The sequence below is a fragment of the Amblyraja radiata genome, chromosome 2 (genome assembly GCF_010909765.2).
Source record: "Amblyraja radiata isolate CabotCenter1 chromosome 2, sAmbRad1.1.pri, whole genome shotgun sequence".
Classification (NCBI taxonomy): Eukaryota; Metazoa; Chordata; class Chondrichthyes; order Rajiformes; family Rajidae; genus Amblyraja; species Amblyraja radiata.
The window spans coordinates 51,855,807-51,878,688 of NC_045957.1; the positions used below are offsets into that span (position 1 = coordinate 51,855,807).

At 40.9% G+C, this 22,882-nt stretch overlaps 1 protein-coding gene across 6 annotated transcripts in view; it reads right to left on the reverse strand.

The window, feature by feature from the left end:
• The window catches only part of fam126a (family with sequence similarity 126 member A), a 77,019-nt gene that overhangs the window by 3,939 nt on the left and 50,198 nt on the right, over nucleotides 1–22,882 (reverse strand). For 4 of the 6 annotated variants that reach the window (XM_033046272.1, XM_033046253.1, XM_033046261.1 and 1 more), the window contains one exon: nucleotides 19,807–19,966. In XM_033046272.1, coding sequence (XP_032902163.1) covers nucleotides 19,807–19,966 — 160 coding nt within the window. Of the gene's footprint in view, nucleotides 1–6,280; nucleotides 6,568–19,806; nucleotides 19,967–22,882 lie in introns of those variants that run through there. The other 2 variants (XM_033046287.1, XM_033046297.1) reach the window with 1 other exon arrangement.

The window sequence follows — 22,882 nt, forward strand, 5'->3', positions numbered from 1 at the left end:
TAAAAAGGCAATACGGGGAAAAAAGATGAGGTACGAAGGTAAGCTAGCCAAGAATATAAAGGAGGATAGTAAAAGCTTCTTTAGGTATGTGAAGAGGAAAAAATTAGTTAAGACCAAAGTTGGACCCTTGAAGACTGAAAAAGGTGGATTTTATGGGGAACAAGGAAATGGCAGATGAGTTGAACAAGTACTTTGGATCCGTCTTCACTAAGAAGGACACAAACAATTTTCCTGATATACTAGTGGCCAGAATATCTGGGGTGACGGAGGAACTAAAGGAAATCCACATTAGGCAGGAAATTGTGTTGGGTAGACTGATGGGACTGAAGGCTGATAAATCCCCAGGGCTTGATGGTCTGCATCCCAGGATACTTAAGGAAGTGGCTCTAGAAATCGTGGATGCATTGGAGATAATTTTCCAATGTTCTATAGATTCAGGATCAGTTCCTGTGGATTGGAGGGTAACTAATGTTATCCCACTTTTTAAGAAAGGCGGGAGAGAGAAAACAGGGAATTATAGACACGTTAGCTTGACATCGGTGTCGGAGAAGATGCTGGAGTCAATTATAAAAGATGAAATAGCGGCACATTTGGATAGCAGTAACAGGATCGTTCTGAGTCAGCATGGATTTACGAAAGGGAAATCATGTTTGACTAATCTTTTGGAATTTTTGAGGATGTAACTAGGAAAATGGACAAGGGAGGGCCAGTGGATGTAGTGTACCTGGACTTTCAGAAAACATTTGATAAGGTCCCATACAGGAGATTAGTGGGCAAAATTAGGGCACATGATATTGGGGGTAGAGTGCTGAGATGGATGGAAAATTTGTTGGCAGACAGGAAACAAAGAGTAAGGATTAACGGGTCCCTTTCAGAATGGCAGGCAGTGACTAGTTCGCAAGGCTCGGTGCTGGGACCGCAGCTATTTACAATATACATCAATGATTTAGATGAAGGGATTCAAAGTAACATTAGCAAATTTGCAGATGACACAAAGCTGGGTGTCAGTAAGAACTGTGAGGAGGATGCTATGAGAATGCAGGGTGATTTGGACAGGTTGGGTGAGTGGGTAGATGCATAGCAGATGCAGTTTAAGTAAGGAAGAAAGTAAGTTTATTGGCCAAGTATTCGCATACAAGGAATTTGCCTTGGTGTTCCGCCCACAAGTAACAACATGACACACAGTGACAGTTACGAATGACTCAGAAAACACTAAACATTAATAATAATAAAACATTAATGATAAAACACCATTGATCAAGCATGTGAACCAACAAAATACCAGATCAAAGGCAGGCTACAGATTTTTGGCTGTTGACTAGAGCAACTACTCGTGGATAAAAACTGTTTTTATGTCTGGCTGTGGCAGCTTTGACAGTCCGGAGTCGCCTTCCAGAGGGAAGTGATTCAAAGAGTTTGTGGCCAGGGTGAGAGGGGTCAGAGATGATCTTGCCCGCTCGCTTCCTGGCCCTTGCAGTGTACAGTTCATCAATGGAGGGAAGGATTCAGCTGATCGGACGATTCCCTGCAGCTTCCAGGTGTCGTGCTTGGTGGCTGAGCCAAACCAGACCATGATGGAGAAGGAGAGAACAGACTCTACGATGGCCGTGTAGAATTGGACCATCATTGCCTGTGGCAGATTGTGCTTCCTCAGCTGCCGCAGGAAGCACATCCTCTGTTGTGCCTTTTTGACTGTGGAGTCGATGGTAGCCCCCCACTTAAGGTCCTTGGAGATGATGGTTCGCAGGAACTTAAGACTCCACAGATGTGACTGTGGTGTTGTTGATGGTGAGTGGGGTGAGGGGAGCTCTCCTAAAGTCTACAATCAATTCCACTGTCTTAAGAGCATTGAGCTCTAGGTTGTTGCTACGGCACCAGGACGCCAGCTGTGACACTTCCTGTCTGTAGGCAGATTCCTCCCCATCCTGGATCAGTCCAATCAGGTTTGTGTCATCCGCAAACTTGAGACGCTTGACAGAGGTGTCTGTGGAGGTGCAGTCGTTGGTGTAGAGAGAGTAGAGGAGATGAGAGAGTACGCAGCCTTGCGGTGCTCCTATGTTGAATGTTTGCGGGTCCGAGATGTGCTTTCCCAGCCTCACATGCTGCTTCCTGTCTGTCAGGAAGTTGGTGATCCACTGACAAAGGGGTTCAGGCACAGTCAACTCGGAAAGTTTGGAGTGTAGTAGCTCTGGCACAATGGTCCCCTGGCGGTCTAGGTGCTGTAGGATGAAGTGCAGGCCCAGGTTGACTGCATCATCCACAGATCTATTGGCCCGATATGCAAACTGCAGAGGGTCCAGCAGGGAGTTTGTGATATTTTTCAGCTTGGCCAGCACAAGCCTTTCGAGTGTCTTAATGACTACAGAGGTCAGTGCGACAGGCCTGTAGTCATTAAGACGTAATCCTTGCCTTTTTGGGTACAGGGACAATAGTGGAGACTTTGAAGCAGGCAGGGACAGTGCATGTTTGCAGGGACTGGTTAAAAATGTCTGTATAGACCAGCTGTTTGGCACAGAGCTTAAGAGTAGAGGGGGAAACATTGTCAGGTCCTGGAGATTTCCAGCTTTTTTAGTCTTCTGAAAAGCCTCTCCACCTCCTCTATTTTTATTGTTGATATTGGATAAGTTATGTTGTGCAGCACAGAGGGTGTGGGATGATTGGGTGTGAAGTGGTGATTGGAGGGGTTTAGGTGTAGAAAGGCACAGTCTTTGCAGACTGAGGTCAGGCTGTGAGTGGGTGTGAAGTGTTGGTTGGGTGGGAAATGGTCCAGTCTTTTCGTACTGGAGTCTTGCCTTAAGTAGGTGTGAAGTGGTGAATGGGAAGGAGAGGGTGCAGGGTCCATTCTTTGTAGACTGGAGTCTGGCTGTGTTGGTTGGGGAGGGGGGGAGGGGGTACCGGGGTTACATTTCTGATTTTCAAACATGCAGTAAAACTCATTCAGGTCGTTGGTCAGCTGACGATTGTTCAAAGAGCGGGGGGCTATCCTCTTGTAGCTGGTAATTTCTTGCAAGCCCTTCCAAACTGAAGAAGAGCCACTAGCTGAGAACTTGCTCCTCAACTTCTGAGTACCTTTCCTTGGCAGCTCTGATTCCTCTTCTCAGCTTGTACTAGGCCTGCCTGTAGAGGTCTGTATCCCCGCTCCTGTAGGCCTCCTCTTTAGACCGTCGGAGCTGTCTGAGTTCTGCAGTGAACCAGGGCTTGTTGTTATTGAACCATGTCCGGGTCTTAATTGGAATGCAACTGTCCTCGCAAAAGCTGACATATGGTGCTACAGTGTCCGTATACTCATCGAGGCTTGTGGTTGCTTCCCTGAACACATTCCAATCCGTGCAGTCAAAGCAGGATTGTAGGTTCTCAATGCCCTCGCTTGTCCACCTTTTCGTTTTTCTGACCAGAGGCTTAGCAGCTTTTAGTTTCTGCCTGTGGGTCGGAATAAGGTGAACTAGACAATGATCAGAGAGACCCAGACCCGCCCGGGGAACAGAGCGATATGCGTTCATGATTGCCGTATAACAGTGATCGAGTGTTCTCTCCCCTCTGGTGGGGCAGGTAACATGAAGTCTGTATTTTGGAAGGTCACGGCTGAGGTTAGCTTTGTTAAAGTCCCCCAAAACAATGACCACGGTGTCCGGGAAGTCATTCTCTATCCTCAATACCTGGTCAGCGAGTTGCATTTGCGCCTCACGTACGCAGGCTTGGGGGGGGAATGTAAACTCCAGCGAGAATAAAGGAGTTAAATTCCCTCAGAGAGTAGAAGGGTTTGCAGTTTATAAAGAGGGATTCTAGGTTGGGAGAGCAGAAATTTGACAGTACCGTGATGTCGCTGCACCAGTCCTGGTTGGTATAGAAGCATATTCCACGGCCTCTTGATTTCCCCGCTGCCTCCACTTCGCGATCCGCTCTGTGAAGTTGGAAGCCAGCCAGTTGCAGCGCGCTGTCCAGGGTCGACTAACACAGCCAGGTCTCGGTGAAACACAGGACAGCAGCTCAAGAGAAGTCCTTGTTTGTCCGATGCAGGAGTTGCAGTTCGTCCACTTTGTTCTTGAGAGAACGTACGTTTGCCAGGAATATGCTCGGGAGTGGTGTGCGTGGTCTTCGTTGCCGGAGTCTGGTGAGTGCTCCAGAGCGCTTCCCACGGGTCCTCCTCCATCTCAAGACCTTGAACGCAGCCACAGCCGACGTGTATGTCCAAATAATCTAGCGAGTGAGAGAAATCCGGAACGATGTTTGGAGGTACCGTATGTCCGATGTTTATGACCTCTCTCGTGAAAGTAATCTTTGTAGAGTTCTCACAGACGACACAAACGAACAAACACATACAAAACAGCAAGGAGCAGTACACCGTGGCCGCCATCGTCGGCGCCAGCAGCAGCAAGCAGCAGCATTAATGTGGATAAATGTGAGGTTATCCACTTTGGTAGCAAAAACGGGAAGGCATATTACTATCTAAATGATGTCAAGTTGAGAAATGAGGAAGTACAATGGAAGCTGGTCCTTGTTCATCAGTCAATGAAAGTAAGCATGCAGGTACAGCAGGCAGTGAAGAAAGCAAATGGCATGTTGGCCTTTATAACAAGAGGAGTTGTATAGGAGCAAAGAGGTCCTTCTGCAGTTGTACAGAGCCCTAGTGAGACCATACCTGGAGTATTGTGTGCAGTTTTGGTTCCCTAATTTGAGGAAGGACATTTTTGCTATTGAGGGAGTGCAGCGTAGGTTTACAAGGTTAATTCCCGGGATGGCGGGACTGTGATATGCTGAGAGAATGGAGCGGCTGGGCTTGTATACTCTGGAATTTAGAAGGATGAGGGAGGATCTTATTGAAACATATAAGATTATTAAGGAGTTGGACACGCTAGAGGCAGGAAACATGTTCCTGATGTTGAGGGAGTCCAGAACCAGGGGCCACAGTTTAAGAATAAGTGGTAAGCCATTTAGAACGGAGACGAGGAAACACTTTGTGAGTCTGTAGAATTCTCTGCCTCAGAGGGCGGTGGTGGCCGGTTCTATGGATACTTTCAAGAAAGAGCTAGATAGGGCTCTTATAGATAGCGGAGTCAGGGGATATGGGGAGAAGGCAGGAATAGCGTACTGATTGGGGATACAATACATGATCAGCCATGATCACATTGAATGGCGGTGCTGGCTCGAAGGGCCGAATGGCCTACTCCTGCACCTATTGTCTATTGTGAAAAGCTTAATTATGAGAGTGGTAGAATGTGATATATCAAAACAATATGCACTTCAATGGTAAATAGTATCTCACAAATCTTGGGGGAAAAAAGGAAAAATTGGAAGAAACAAAAAAAAAAATCTGAGATTATTCAGCAAGTCCGAAAGCATTAGTGGAGATGGAAACCAAGTTAAGATTGCAGATTGAAGTGAATTCTGACAAATAGTCAAAATGTTTCATTGGGCAAGACTATCTAAAATTTAGACAACCCATGCAGATTTTAATTTTGAATTATTTTGGGCAGTTTCACCTCCTTAAATGTTTTTTTCAAATAATAGTGCATCAGCATGCAAAGAAAGTCAGTAATGGTACAGTCAAAGGTAGTGATGATAATTAGTCACTTTGCTTAAAGTCTCTTGTAACAAAATATGCTTTCGCAAATCCAAATATGTTTTATCTGCATTCTAGACTTGGCTAGAAATTTGTATTTTGGCTATAAGCATTTAATTTCTGTAACACAACGTATTAACTGTATTTTCCTTAAAAGAGATAATGAAAAAGAAAACTTTATGATTGAAACTATCAATCTGAATGCCTACTGTGACATGTTAGTCAAACTTCTGCTGCCAGTCTTAAATTTGTAAGGAATGTTATAAATGTAAGTGTCTACATATTTATACTGTACATTTAGCTGGAGAAAACCACATTAGTTGAACATTTTGCACAGTTGTGAAAATGGCTAGTTGTTTTTCATCTATTTAAAAATTGCAAGCGTTATCGTTTTGATGCTGTCAGTAGAAGCTGTTATTTTGAAAGTATTGTTATTCCAGTAATGTATAGGTTAATGAGCATTACTCAGCCACAAAATGTTCCTTAGTATCTATTTTGAGCGATAATTAACTACACTTCTGTAATCAATGGTTTTAAATGAAGGTTCTACTAAATTAGGTTTTCAGTGCATTTAGATACATGTTCTATAGATTAATAACCAGATTGAGAACCATGCACTGTTGACCTATGATTAATAAGAATTTGCATTACATTTAGTTTCAATTCCATTTAGATTTCCAGAAGGTAGTAATATGCAGTTAATGCTCAATTCCCAGATACCTTTGGGTGCTAGTATAGACCACTCAGCTAGTACTAGACTCTGTTAGAGAAATGTACTCCATCCTCCATCTTTTTCCTCAGAGATTTCTGTCTCTTGATTTCTTTGCCATCTGTCTTAGGATCTGAAGGTGGTTCTTGCACACCCTGATAATGCTGAGAATCATTTTCTGTTTGCATTTTGCTCCTCTCCCCATTATCATGTTTATCTTCTGGCAGATTTGCCACATTAGAGTTTGATAAAGCAAGGTTCTGAGATTCGACTGATTCAGAATGGCTGGCTGATAAATCTAGAATTAAAGATGACAAGATGTATAATGCCTGAAACACAAATGAAAAAATACCACAGAAACAACAGAAAAATGCATAGGTAATTTTGGATTAATAAACATTTAAAAAATAAAGTGGGAACTTTATATTTAAAACTAGTGCATCATGAAATGGTGAAATGATGCTCTTCTCTTTCCTCAGTTAGGAGGCGAGCATTTCCAACAATCTTGAGAATTATCAAAAAGCCATCTGATTTGTAATGCTACCTTTAACATTTCTATTGCAACCAAAAATAAATGCACATTTAAAAATTATCTCCAAACTTTCTGGAGTTGCTAAGACCAGGAAGGATGTAATGATGTAAAATGTATATTACTGATGGGGACGAGTCAACGTATAGAAGAGAGATCGACCGACTGACCAAATGGTGCCAGCAGAATAACCTGGCCCTCAACACCAGCAAAACCAAGGAACTGATTGTGGCTTTTGGAATGGGGAGGATGGGGACCCACAGTCCCGTTTATATAAATGGGATGGATCGGGTCAAGAGCTTCAAATTCCTGGGCGTGCATATCTCTGAAGATCATTCCATGTCCGAGAACACCGATGCAATTATAAAGAAAGCACATCAGCGCCTCTACTTCCTGAGAAGATTACAGAGAGTCGGTATGCCAAGGAGGACTCTCTCTAACTTCTACAGGTGCACAGTAGAGAGCATGCTGACCGGTTGCATTGTGGCTTGGTTCAGCAACTTGAGCGCCCAGGAGCGGAAAAGACTACAAAAATTAGTAAACACTGCCCAGTCCATCATCAGCTCTGACCTCCCTTCCATCGAGGGGATTTATCGCAGTCGCTGCCTCAAAAAGGCTGGCAGCATCATTAAGGACCCACACCATCCTGGCCACACACGCATCTCCCCGCTATCATCAGGTAGAAGGTACAGGAGCCTGAAGACTGCAACGACCAGGTTCAGGAATAGTTACTTCCCCACAGCCATCAGGCTATTAAACTAGGCTCGGCCAAAACTCTGAACATCAATAGCCCATTATCTGTTTAATTGCACTTTATCAGTTTATTTATTCATGTGTGTATATATTTATATAATGGTATATGGACACACTGATCTGCTCTGTATTCATGCCTACTATGTTCTGTTGTGCTGAAGCAAAGCAAGTATTTCATTGTCCTATCAGGGACACATGACAATAAACTCTCTTGACTTGACGATGTGTGCCTATAATGTAGATTCATGTGCAAACAAGTTACAGGCCCAGATTATTTTTATTCCTATAATACGCATTGTAATAGGTAATTAATGCATGGTTCAAATTTGGCCAAGAGGAGGTGAAACCGCTGTAATTTAACATGGCTAATTTGTAATATTAAGAAAATACCCTTTAACAAAAGATAAAACTTTGGATACATTTTGTGAACATTTTCTGGACATTTCACGCCTCTTTTATCCTATTTAAAGCCATTAAGATGCCACTGCTGCAAGTATAAACTGTAAGTTTGTTTTTATAATTGGAAAAGGTAAAATTATCGAATGAAGATACAAATGAAAAAAACATTTTGTATAGTCAGATGTGGAACTTGAGATGTATATTTAAATGACACTATACTAAAAAATAATTGCAGGTTAATCAATGTAATACAATGCCCATATCACTGAATGGCTCAATTGATACTACATTTATAAATTTAAATGCTTGAAGGAAAAATGCGTCATTAAGAATGTTATGTTAAAATCCCTTCACTTGCTTGACTATCCATCTTTCTATGACCACCTAAATTTTTTACCTCATCAACTCTGAAGTCTTGGTCGTGTCAATTTCTTTTGTCATGGGTCATAATCAAAGGATCGACCATGTTACACTCTCCAGCAAGTTTACACACAAAAAATTATTTTATTTGGTTGAATACTACAAGATAACCAAAATTTGTAGAAGCACACACTGCCAGAATACAAGAGGTAAAACTGCTGGGAAACACAAAATACCATGATTTGACAGATGTGTCAGGCAGGGGTATATTGCTAGATCATCCACTGTACTTTGTGACAAGAGTTTGAAAGTAACTTTGCCATAGCATTTAAGTTTATATACTTCTGACTCAATTAGATACCTCCCTTAAACTTGGGGACGAGGAGGAAGCAGACAAAAATAGCACATGGGTTGTCATGAAAGGGGCAACGTTCTTCAGTGCATTCAAAAAGTATTCAGACCACTTTTTCCACATTTTGTTACGTTACAGCCTTATTCTAAAATCGATTAAATTCTTTTTTTTATCATCAATCTACACACAATACTCCACAATAAAAAAGCGGAAACAGGTGTTTAGAAATTTTTGCAAAGGAATTAAAAATAAATAACTGAAATATCACATTTACATAAGTATTCAAACCCCTTACTCAGTACTTTGTTGAGGCACCTTTGGCAGCGATTACAGCCTCAAGTCTTCTTGGGTATGACGCTGCAAGCTTGACACATCAATATTTGGGTAATTTCTCCCATTCTTCTCTGCAGATTCTCTCAAGCTCTGTCAGGTTGGACGAGGAGTGTCGATGCACAGTTATTTTCAGGTCCCTCCAGAGATGTTTGATCGGGTTCAAGTCCGGGCACTGGCTGGGCCTCTCAAGAACATTCACAGACTTGTCATGAAGCCACTCCTGCATTGTCTTGGCTGTGTGCTTAGGGTTGTTGTCCTGTTGGAAAATGAACCTCCACCCCAGTCTGAAGTCCAGAACGCTCTGGAGCAGGTTTTCATCAAGAATCTCTTTGTACTTTGCTCCGTTCATCAATCCCTCAATCCTTACTAGTCTCCCAGTTCCTGCTGCTGAATAACATCCCCACAGCATGATGCTGCCACCACCATGCTTCATCGTAAGTATGGTATTGGCCAGGTGATGAGCGGTGCCTGGTTTCCTCCAGATGTGACGCTTGGCATTCAGGCCAAAGAGTTCTATCTTGGTTTCATCAGGCCCGAGCACCAGAGAAAAAAACCCTTTTGTCAAACTCCAAGCGGGCTGTCATGTGCCTTTTACTGAGGAGTGGCTTCCGTCTGGCCACTCTACCATAAAGGCCTGATTGGTGGAGTGCTGCAGATATAGTTGTCCTTCCGGAAGGTTCTCCCATCTCCACAGAAGAACTCTGGAGCTCTGTCGGAATGACCATCGGGTTCTTGGTCACCTCCATAACCAAGGCCCTTCTCCCCCGATTACTCAATTTGGCCGGGCGGCCAGCTCTATGAGGAGTCCTGGTGGATCCATTTAAGAATGACAGAGGCCACTGTGCTCTTCTGGACCTGCAATGCTGCAGAAATTGTTTTGTACCCTTCTCCAGATCTGTGTCGCGACACAATCCTGTCTCGGAGGGCTACGAATAATTCATTTGTCTTCATGGTTTGGTTTTTGCTCTGACATTCACTGTCAACTGTGGGACCTTATATAGACAGGTGTGTGCCTTTCCAAATCATGTCCAGTCAATTTAATTTACCACTGGTGAACTTCAATCAGGTTGTAGAATATCTCAAGGATATTCAATGGAAACAAGATGAACCTAAGCTCAATTTTGAGTGTCATAGCAAAGGGTCTGAATACTTATGTAAATGTGATATTTCAGTTATTTATTTTTAATTACTTTGCAAAAATTTCTAAACGCCTGTTTTCGCTTCTTCATTCTGGGGTATTGTGTGTTGATTAATGATTTAAAAAAAATGAATTTAAGCCATTTAAAAATATTTTTGAATGCACTGTAAATAAGCCAACTAACTGGTCTGGGAGGAGGCAACCCAAACCTCAAGAACAAAGAAGGAAAAAAAAATGGCTGTTTGTCAATTTGGCCGTTATCCAAAGGCTTTGTCGCTGGATAATAGAATTAGATTAGATTAGATTAGATATCCTTTATTGTCATTCAGACCTTTCGGTCTGAACAAAATGCTGTTGCCTGCAGCCATACATGTAATAATAACAACACAATAAACAATAAACACAAATTAACATCCACCACAGTGAGTTCACCAAACACCTCCTCACTGTGATGGAGGCAAAAGTCTTAGAGTTACTGTCTCTTCCCTCCTCTTCTCCCTCTGCGCCGAGGCGATACCCCACCAGGCGATGGTATCAGTCCCGCGGTTCAAGCTCCGCGGCCCGGGGGTGGTCGAAGCTGCCGCCCTCCAGTCCAGCGGACGCAGCTGTTGCAACGGGAGCTCCAGGTCGCCGCCGCCAGAACGCCGCCTCAGCCGCCGGAGCACCGTCTCCGCCCCACACCGGGCCGCCCACACGGCAGCGTCTCAGCCCCGCACCGGGCTGCCCCCACGGGAGCGCCTTCCAGCCGGGAGCCGGTCCGCCCTCACCGGAGCGCCTTCCAGCCGGTAGCCAGGCCACCCACACGGCAGCGTCTCAGCCCCGCACCGGGCTGCCCCCACGGGAGCGCCTTCCAGCCGGGACCCAGGCCGCTCACACGGGAGCGCCTTCCAGCCGGTAGCCGGGCCGCCCGCACGGGAGTGTCTCAGCCCCGCGCCGTCCGCCCTCACCGCAGCGCCGAGTCGTGCCGCTGCCCGGACGTCGCCACAGCTCGAAGACGGCCAGCCTCGCGTTGGTGAGTCCTGGCTGGCTCTACCTCCGGACCCTCGAGGTCGGTCGCAGGTTGGAGGCCGCCAGCTCCGCCATTAGGCCTCAGCGCAGACGGGGGAAGAGAAGGGGGATACGACAAAAAAGTCGCATTCCCCCGAAGGGAGAGACAGAAAGCCCTGTTTCACCCCGACCCACACACATAACACCACCTAATAACCAAAAAATTTACTAAACTAGACAAAAAAAAACACAAAAAAGTAAAAACAGACAGACTGCAGGCGAGCCGCAGCCGTATCACAGCGCCGCCACTTCCGGAATAGGAGGCAACCAGGTGGCAGGCACTTGTAACAGTGCTGTTGCCTCAATACGTACAGCTTGCTGTTACGTACGATTCTTGTCTCAGCTCAAGGCACAGCTCCACTTCAGAGTTTTAAATGGAACAAAGGAATGCGTGGGACATGACACAGTGTTAACATTCTGCAATGTTAAACAGTTTTTCCCCCAGCTGCTTGGAAATGCAGCCTAGATTCTTAAGGCCTCCATGACTTGCCTCTCTTTAGCCTCAAACAACCATTTATATGTGGGATGTCTACTCCATGCAATCCAATTGCTTCCAGTGCAAGGCTACCAGTTGTAAATGTGATCAACATTGAATTTGCTTGGTTAAAATGCAACATAGAAGCATTTATTTTTCTTTAGAGACTTTTTTTGAAGTTGTGCATGATTGGCACGTTAAAAATATTGTGTGTTTATATTCATGGAAAGTAGCCTATAGCCCTCATTTAAACTGAAGAATATTTAGTATAACCCTAGCTTTGCATCTTCAATTTCTATTATCAAAAAATTACTTAGTGTATTTTTTTTACAGTAGTACTCCATGTAGAAAGCAGGTTTTTGCTCAAAATGCTTTTCATAATTAATCTTCTTGAAAAAGGACGCCAAACATTTATTTCTGCAGATGTATAGAACCAACTGGACCAAATTAAATTGACGAATTACTGTTCAAAATGAAAGTCATTTTATGTTCCACAAAGAAAGGTCTTTTACATTTGGATGAGTCAAATTTTGGGAAGGATATAAGACAGCAGTACTGGTGAATAAATTAAGTAAGGCATACAGGATACTCATCTACATTAACCCCGGCATGGAGCATAAGAGCTGGGAGCTTATAATATTATATAAACTATTATACAGAACTAAGTTGGAGTACTTTGGGCAATTCGGATTGTCACACTATTGGAAAGTGGTTAGAAAGTTACCAGAAAGTATTCTGAACGATAAGATGTACATGCATTTAGTTGGACACTAGACTAAGTGGGACCCGTTGGGTCCCTGTCACACGGGAGGCCTGGTCCCCCAACGCAATCCGTTCCCCCAACGCAATATTCCACGACTCACCCATATCCCCCAACTGCGCAGGCGCGACTCATTTCCCCTCATGCCCGAGCACTCCATCCCCCTCCTCTACACCCTCCCTCTTCTTCTCCTCCCACTCCCCCAATCCCTCACACCTCTCCTTTCCCCTACCCTCAGTCACTCCCTCCCACCCTCCATAACTCCACTCTCCTCCCTACCCCCCTCCTATCCCTCACTTCTCGCCTCCCCTCACTATCCCTCCTCACCTCCCCACTGCCCTCCTCTCCCACTATTCCTCACTCCCTACCTCCCCCACTTCCCTCCTCCCCCACTCTCCCTCCAAACCTCCTCCCTCTTCTTTCCCCTCTCCTACCCTCCGCAAATCCCTCCCTCACCTCTCCTTTCCCCTACCCTCAGTCACTCCATAACTCCTCTCTCCTCCCATATGCCCTCCTCTATCGCCAAGTGGGACAGGCCCTTAATAACTTTTAAAATATACCACCGATCGGAACAAAACGTGGCGCATTTGCAGCACAGGACAACGGTGAGTAAGGTGGCAAATAAATGTGGCGCTTTTGCAGCACAGGACAACAGTGAGTAAGGTAGTGCTATCGCGTACCATTTTTGCGCAAATGTAAAAACACGCAAACCAGAAGATAACAAGATGAGAGTTTTAGCTATGTACTAGACCAAGTGCAGACCCGTTGGTGTTTGTAAATGCTCAGATGTGTTTAACTGCCTCGTTAATGCAGGTATGAGAGCTCTCAGCACCTTTCTTCTAGTCTTTCCTCCAGCCTTTTCATCACCTTTGGAAACTTTTATTGCTGTTTATCAACATGAGGCCCAAAGTCTTTTAAATGCTGAAGAGAAAACTGAAAGGGACTAGCCCCCAAAACAAGCATAAGCTAAAGATGGCTGTAATACAAGCCTGGCAGAGTATCACCAGAGAAGACAACCAGCAACTGGTGACGTTCATGAATCACAGACTTCAAGCAGTCATTGCTGTCAAAGGATATGCAACAAAATACTAAACATGACTAGGTAGACAAAAGTGCTGGAGAAACTAAGCGAGTACCGCAGCATCTATGGAGCGAAGGAAATAGGCAACGTTTCGGGCAGAAACCCTTCTTCAGGTTTCGGCCCGAAACGTTGCCTATTTCCTTCGCTCCATAGATGCTGCCGCACCCGCTGAGTTTCTCCAACACTTTTGTCTACCTTCGATTTTCCAGCATCTGCAGTTCTTTCTTAAACACTAAACATGACTACTTTTATTTACATGACATTGCTGTGTCCCAAACATTATGGTACCCTGAATTGGGTGGACTATGTATAAACACTGCTGTAATTTCTACACGGTGAAACCAAAATGTATAAAAATGGCCTTTATTAAAATCTGACAATGTGCACTTTAACCACATGTGATTTTTTTCTAATACAAATCGCAAATTGTGGAGTACAGAGTCAAATAAATAAATGATGGATCTTTGTTCCAAACATTATGGAGGGCACTGTATATCCAATGACACCGTGCACTAGCTTTATTTCTATTTTCATTTTTTGCTTTTAATTTTAACTACACCATCTTCTTTCACTATACCTACTTCCATGTAAAATTGAACACTTGCCTGGTTCCAGCCTTATTCAACTACTGCTAGAGAAAGACTCACAATTGCTAGTCTTTTTTGTGCTCCATCAACATGTCATTGATGAATATAATGCTCTGTTTTAGTAACTATTAATAACCCCAAACCTTTACAGAGTAATGCCCTATATTTTTTGCTTGTCACCTTGTAAGCCATTCTGCACACCTTTTCAAATCAACATCTTCTACCCTTCGTCATGTGTCTACTTTGCAGCATCCAAAAGGCCCACTGAAAATCAAGGCTACATTATGCCAGTTGTATTGGCCTGCTTTCTCCATTATATCCTTGAAGAAAACAAATTTCTTTTCATATCTTTGCTGACTTGACTATCTATATTACTAAAAGTCTCATCTTGACCACTTCCTGTTGCCTGTATATTGATTTTAGAAAAAACGCTGCCACTTACGGCTGTGATTTTTGGCCATCTTACTCAGAGTCCCCCTCCGCTGGTCAGGACAAGTGGATTTTTCCCATCGATGAAAAATAAAAGACTTATTAACGTTTAAAAACTGTTGAGATTCTCTCTCCTGAAGGCCAAGCCCCTTCCGGAGGGACAATAAAACCCGGAAGTGTTGAGTGCCTCCGTCAGTCTCTGCAGAATTGGGGGAGTGAGAGGGTCATGTCTCTCAGTCGGAGCTATGAATAACATTGTACACTAAACTGTGAGTGGCCTTAATTTGGCTTGAAAATGCAAGTGTTTTTTGGTTTGAAAAAGTGCTTGCTAAAAGTGTTATTTTGGTTTGAAAATGCTTGCGAAAAGTGTTTTTTTGGTTGGAAATGTTAGCTAAAATAGTTTTTTTTAATTTGAAAATGCTTGCTAAAAGTGTTTTTTTGGTTTGAAAATGTTAGCTAAAAGTGTTTTTTTGGTTTGAAAATTTTAGTTGCCTTGCCTAATTGAAAAATTGGTTTGAGAATGCCTTGCCTAATTGAAAAGGTGGTTTGAGAATGCAAAAGTTGCCTTGCCTAATTGAAAAGTTGGTTTGAGAATGCCTTGCCTAATTGAAAAGTTGGTTTGAGAATGCTAAAGTTGCCTTGCCTAATTGAAAAGTTGATTTGAGAATGCCTTGCCTAATTGAAAAGTTGATTTGAGAATGCCTTGCCTAATTGAAAAGTTGGTTTGAGAATGCTGAAGTTGCCTTGCCTAATTGAAAAGTTGGTTTGAGAATGCAAACGTTGTCTTGCTGTTAAAATAATTAAAAGTCTAAACTTGACCACTTTCTGTTTGCGCTGTATATTGATTTTAGAAATTTACGGCAACAGCAACGTTCCAATCGATCACAATCCAGAAACACCCACTCTCAAGAAAAATACATTCCTTTTTTTTTGCATAATCATGTCATAAGAACATCTAAATCATCTATATTTTGTGTTATTGTCTATCCATGATTAATATTTTCTAAATATCCACAACAGTTTTAGTCATGTATTGTGCAAAAAATAATAATTGTGTTTATATTGAGAGTGAATGTTTCTGGATTAATTTATGGGAGTTAAACATTAAATTCCTTCCATTAGGCATACAAGTTCATGACAGTGAGATAAAAAAAATTATGTTATATTGTGAAATCTTGTGTGAATGGGATCAGTTTTTTTATTTGTTATTTGGATACTTAGGCTATTTAAACATTTTAGCCATTTCTTAAGAAATGGATATAGATGTTTAGATCTAGTAATTGAATTTAGATGAATTTAATTGATAAGATGAATTGATTTGATGAAACTGATGAATATGATTTTTTTTGTTGGGTATTTACTATTTGTTTTAGCATTTAACTTTATCATTTCTACCTTTTTTCTAAAACTGCAAATAATAACTTGTTTCTGTTAATGCCGTTTTTTTTTTCCTTGACATTTTAAACAGATGGCTCCGAAGAGGAAATGCAAAATTGTCAATCCAAATGCCCAGCAAAAGAGACTGATTTAGACAGCATTCTCAGAGATTAGCCAAATTTGTACTACTCCAAATATGATGATCTACAGTACATTCTTAATGGGAAAGTAGTGGGCAGAAAGGCATGTCATGCGTGGTTTGAAGAGCAAAATCCTGTAGTTTACAATGCCAAAATTGAAAAGTTGTGGAAAAACAAGGTGTAGAGTTGCTTATTGGTTACAATCTGAGGAGTATGATGATGCTACTGATAATGATATGCCAATGTACCAGCTAGGAACTGATCTTCTCCATAAAGACTTGGTATATTGCTAGAAATTGTAATTTATTTAACTATCTGTTACGGACCTACAGCATATAATATAATAATATTCTTTTTATGCTTTATCTGATGGGATAAATTACATGCTTGATTTTTAAAATCTCAAAATTTTGTAACATTCCTACCATTAGCTGATTGTTTTTATTCTCACTGGAGTCACAAATTATCCAGTAATTTTGTGATAATATGTATAATACCCTGATGCCACTTTTGATATCTTTTATTATGCATAACTACTATATAAACTGCAAATAATACAGGTTTACATTAATCTACAAGTATATTAAATAGATGTGTGCAGTCAAATTAAACGACAAGAGAAAATTATTAGCCATTCATCCGCATTGCTTAGTAACACAAGTTGTTTTGAGGGAAAATCTACAAGCTTATTTGTAACATAAGTTCTTACTCTAGGAAACACTGTTTATTTGAAAATTCCCCAAACTGTTATACCACAGAAATTCTGTAAATAAGTAAATTGTGACCATGGAAAATGTGAGATGATTCTTAATATTGGCTGGGTAATGTTTATAGTTCTTCAATCACACATGGTTTCACCATTAAATATAACTCATAACCATATCCAAGTACAACAATTCCATCCAGTAAGATAGATTTAGTTAAACTAATTTAAGTAATTTTATCGTCTAACCCTTAAACTAGTCTCATCTAACCCTTAAACTAGTGCTTTGAATGTACATAGCTGGTCTATTATTTTCTTAAAAATAAAAATTATAAAACTGCTGCTCATTCTATGATCAATTTCACAGTACTTTGTTTTTAAATTTGATTTCTTACCTCGCCATTCCTATAACAAGGGCAAACTACAGCTCAAGAACATGACTGGTCTTTGATAATGTATCACGAAGGAGACTTCATTCAGTGTAAAGTGCTTTATCATGCATTATTATACATGCTAAATGCAAATTCCCTTTACTCATATCCTTAAATTATGCTGTTTATCATGTTTCAAATTTTTTTTTTTAAATCGCACTTCTTTATAAATCATCTTCTTCCATATGGGCGAACAGATCTATATATCATCAGTTTAATCCAGCAATCATATCCTTGCTTTTGGAATTAACATATTAATATATTAACATATTTAATTATTTTATGTGTATGCTCAATTGTGACAGACGGAATGGACAATACACGCATGCAGGCGGAAACATGTAAATAATTTGTTATGTGGTTCCTTTTGAATAAGTACATTACAAAAGGTAAAAGCCACCAATTGTCACAAACTGATATTTTTTTTCTGACATCAAAACGAGAATTTTTTTACATTCATCAGGACAGGCAGTATCTGAGGAAAGAGTTAACCTTTCAGAACCAAGACCCTTCTCAGAACTGAGAGACATTAAAAAAAAATTTCAGTTGCAGAGAAGGTAGAGCAGTGATGGCAAGAACAAAGAGAATATCTCTGATGGAGCAAGGCCAAATGGGCTAATATAGAAATTAGAAGCACATTATGTTTATTTGTTTGTATGATATGTTGCTAATGGTGGGGTTGTGGGACACGCCCAGTAAGCCAAAACACATTATAATAGTAAAACTGTTCCAAAACAAATTCAGTGAATGGTAGAAATTGCCAGTTCTGATAAAGCCAAGAAGAGCAAACAAGCTCTGGAATGCTGTAGTATAAATACTAGCAGCTATGGACAGATAGGTCAAAATTAACTGTGACATTAAGTGGGAGGATACCTAAAAATCAGGATCCCAACTGCTGATGCTATGTGAAGTAATCACTCAATCCGTTTGATTTCTCTAATATAAAAAACAAATTGTAAACCAAATGCAGTGTACTAGATTGTAAGTGTACGTGAATCACCGTTTCAAATGGCATGACTGTTTGAATTGTAAAAAAGGATTGAAAGGACAGGTATTCCATTTCCTGCACAGGAATGTATCATAGATGGAGAGGGGATTGTAGATCGGACTGAGGAGTCGTGAAGGGAGTATTCCCTTTTAAATACCAAAAGAGGCAGGGGGGAATATGTTGTGATTGAATCCTGCTGGAGCTGTGGAAATTGTGAAAAATGACATGGTGAGGCTGGTAGGGAAAAAGTGGGGACCAGGGAAACCCTGTTTTTGCTCTGTTCAGGAGAGGGCCAAGAGCAGAGACGAGATATGGCCAAGGCTCTCCCCACTACAGCATGGGGGAAACCGTGGTTAAGGAGGATTTTTCAGGAGCAATGTGCGGTATGTTTCATTATCGGAGAAATTGCGATGGAGGCAGAGGATCTGGGGGAATGGAGTCATAATAGGAGACAGGAGAGAAGGAAGTACCTGTATAGCCAAAATTGCTGTGGGAGTCTGTGGGCTTGTTTTTATGGCTAGCCTATGCCCAGAGATCGTCTGTTAAGGCCAGAACAGGGTAAGAAATGGCAGCAGCAGTAGCGAAATTTGTGTTCTGTATGAGTGTAGACTAAAAGTGCTTAAGTATTTTATGTGATTAACTATTGTAACTAAAATTAGACCGTAAACTACGGTATAATGGACAGCTGGAGGTAGAGAACATCCAGATCATACTTAGTCTTTATTTTGTTCTCTCACATTCTTAACCCTTTGCATTAACCTTCCACATCTAGATTCTCTGTATCATGTAACTGCAGCGTAGCGTGAACAACTAATTTACTTGTAATAATTATCCAAGCAGTTCAAGCTGCTGTAATGGGAATGCAAATATTTAAGAGGGAGTTAAGATGTGGCCCTTGTGGCTAAAGGGATCAGGGCACAGTCTCAAAATGCAGAGCTTATTTTTCTTAATTTGTTCTTCAGACCTTAATGGCAAGGTAAAGTTGCATCTATTGTTCATACAGCATTAAATATCTCAGTATGAAATTGGAATCACACAAGCCAGCAATGATTTTATTCCCAGCAAATGATGGTCAAACGAATAATTACAAATTAGCTTACTAGACATCTGATTTTGCAAATTCATTTTCACTTTTTGCCCTGGTGAAATTAAACCCCAATGTTGTTTTGGTCCAAAAATAGCATTACCAGTAAATCTCTACTATATTTAATACAACCTAAAATAACACATTTATCAATCCGTTTTCATGGAGTAATTTGAAACCAAAATGTACGATTGACTGAAATGATCGAAGATAAGATTTCTTTGATAATTGTGCAAATACTGCATTTTATCTTGTGTATGTCAGGCCAATTTTACTTTCAATTTGCATTTCTCTAGGATGGTATCCCAGTTACTGACTCCAGATTCATGGTATTGTTTCAATATATACTTTGGTAAATATTTAATGAGATGCCTAGGTTGATACACTGTTTGTCTTTTTATCCAGTGTTACTTTCTGCCATGTCATTTAGACCAAACTATTTTCTTAAACTAAAATTGTATTACTTCATGTAACATTGGACAGATTATTTTATAACAATTATTAAACATTAAACTTGAGGATTTTTCATATGTATCTCGATCCACTTGTCTAACACTCATCTTTTTCTTACCATTCCTCTTCCATCGATGTCCTCGTATCGATAAACTTGTGACCGCATTTCTAGATATTCTGGATGATGTTGGAGTTATCTCTACCTGAATACTTCGTGGCGCATTTTTGGAAGATTTTAGGGCACTAGAAGGTAATGTATTTTTGATTGCATTCCCAACCTATGTAAAAAAATGATCACATATATATATATTTTTAAATCAGCATATAGTTTTTACAAGGAAACTTAGCAGGAAGAACTTCCATAATGTTATTTTTCATGAAAAATGACAAATGGTTTACAACCCAAAATGTGAACTCTATCTCTTTCACATCTATTTCACATCTTTTCACATCTATTTCACATCTGGTGAGTGTTTCTAGTATTTTGCTTTGAATCTCGTTATTTTTCATTTGTTATGACTGAATAATTGTGATTGCTGCTTGTTTAATTTTACCATCATATTTAAATAAAATAATGTAGAAAGATATGGAGATTTAGCAGTTATACAGAAACAAGTAGAAATAGGCCATTTAGTCCCTCATGCCTTCCAACATAGTCAGTGCCACTTTCTTGTAATAACTCAATTTCCCATGATGTTGGTAATATCCAAAAATCTATTGATCCAAGTAAAATGAGACTCCACCAACCTGGTTGATGGAAAATGCCTCTGTTTTGTTATCCTCTGGGTAAAAAAAAAAATCTCAAGCTAGTTTGCTAATCCTTATTTTGCGAGCCTGACCCATTGTGTTATTCATCCCATCCAGAGGAAGCAGCAACTCTGCATCTAGGGACAAAATATATTGGTACTGGAATCTCGAGTAAAAACCTGCATCTACCTTGTTAAGCCCTAAATGACATTTGGTCATTCAATGAGACCACTCTCTTACTTTAAAACCCAAGAATATCCAATTCCAATTTTCTTTAAGCTTGCTTTACATGACAAATCTATCATCATTTCAGGAATCCAAACTGTGGCTGCAACCCTCTGCTCACCCACTATATCCTTTCTAAGGTAGGTCAGATGTACACACAGTATTCCAGATGCAATCTTATTAGGGCTCTACATAATTGGCACACATCTCTTGCAATATTTATTTTCACATCGTATTACATTTGCCATGTTATTTTCCAATTGTTTCACTATATCCCTCTGAAGCTTCTATGCAGCTCCTCACAACCTAAATTGTCACCAATCAGCAAATATATGATGAACAATACACAAAGTGCTGGAAAAACTTAGATCAGGCAGCATCTGTGGAGGGAAATGGACAGATGATGTTTTGGATTGATACCGTTCTTCAGACTGATGGACTAAGAAAGGGGGGAGAAAGCTGGAAAAGAGGTTGGGTGGGCAAAGGCTGGCAAGTGATAGGTAGATACAGATTGAAAGGGTTGATTGGATAAATGGGTAGAGATAGTGATAAATACTAAAAGAGACAATAGGGCATCAGATAAAGATTTTGACAACCTTTATTATGTGCAAATGTTCAGTAGCTTTTCCCTGCTTAATTTAACTAAGTCTCACATTTAGGTAAAGCTTAAACAGAGAACTTGGAACATGGACAGTTCCCTATTTAGAGTCTGAATGACACAGAAGCTGGCCCATTGAGTCTAGGCCAGCTATATGTGGAGCAATGCCATAAGTACCATTCCCCTGCTCTATCCCCAAAGCTCTTTGTTAATTTCCCTCAAGTGCCTCACTTCCTCAGGTTGTTTCTCCAAATCATCCCAGGCTGCAAATTCCAGGTCACTACCATTTACTACACAAAACCAGTCTTCCACACATTCCTCTTGCATCTCTTGCCCAAATTTCCTTTTTTTGTCTCCTAGCCCATGCATTATAGTCCAATGGGAATAGTTTTTCTGTGCTGACCTTATCGAAGCATCATAATCTTGGAAATTTCAATACTCCACTTATAAAGCCCAATATGCCTTCTTAATCATTCTCTCAAAACATCTTGATTCAGAGATTTATGCACATAACCTCCATGTCTGTCTGTTCCGGCACATCTTTAAAACTATAAAGTTAATTTGTTTCTCCCCATCCCTTCTGCCAAAAGCTATCACCTCACTTTATTGTACTAAATTCCATCCAACACTTATTTCACTATTCTGCGGGGCCATTCATGTCCCATTGCTGTCTTTTAGTATACTTTCTACTGCTGCTCTTCCATTTTTAGTGCCATCTGGAAACATTGAAATATTGCTCTGTATTCCAATATCAAACGCATAGAAAGTTAGAAAACCAATGGTTCCTATACTGACCATGAGGAAACTGCATTGCTCATTGTTCACGAATCTGAAAACCTCATCAATTACCAAAGCTCGCTGTTTTCTGTTGTTTACCCCAAGTATTTTTTTCATCCAGTTTGAAAACAGCCCATGTAAGCTTCATTAACCAGGCTTTAAATGGTATACAGTCGAACACTTAAAATCATATATACATCCACCATAGTCCATACCTTAACCTTTTTTTTGTTGTTGCAGAAACAGAGAATTTTTTTATTTTATTGTGAAAAACTACTCAGGAAGAACCTTCAGGAAAATAATTAAGAAGGAATGTATAGTAAGGGTGAACATTGAGAGATGTGGAGAATACTGTTCCTTTGATACTAAGCAGTTAGGAAATTCTACTGCAGGAATTACACCCGATTAAGATGTACTCAAAACTGGGCCTACATGATCTCTCGGTTGCCAAACACTAACTCCCCTTCCCATTCTTATATTGACCTTTCTGTCCTGGGCCTCCTCCATTGTCAGAGCGAGGCCATGCGCAAATTGGAGGAACAACACTTTGTATTTCATTGGGCAGCTTACAACCCAGCTTACAACCCAGCTTACAACCCAGCTTACAACCCAGCTTACAACCCAGCGGTATGAATTTCTCTAACTTCAAGTAACCCTTGCATCCCCTCTCTCCCCTTTCCTCCCCACCCTATTCGTTGTCCTAGTTTCATTGTCATCCAGTTAATGAAGCTTACATGGGCTGTTTTCAGAACTGGATGAAAAAAATACTTGGGGTAAACAACAGAAAACATGTAAACAGAAGAATATGTAAAATAATATGTGATTCTGTTCCATTCTGTTTGTAGTT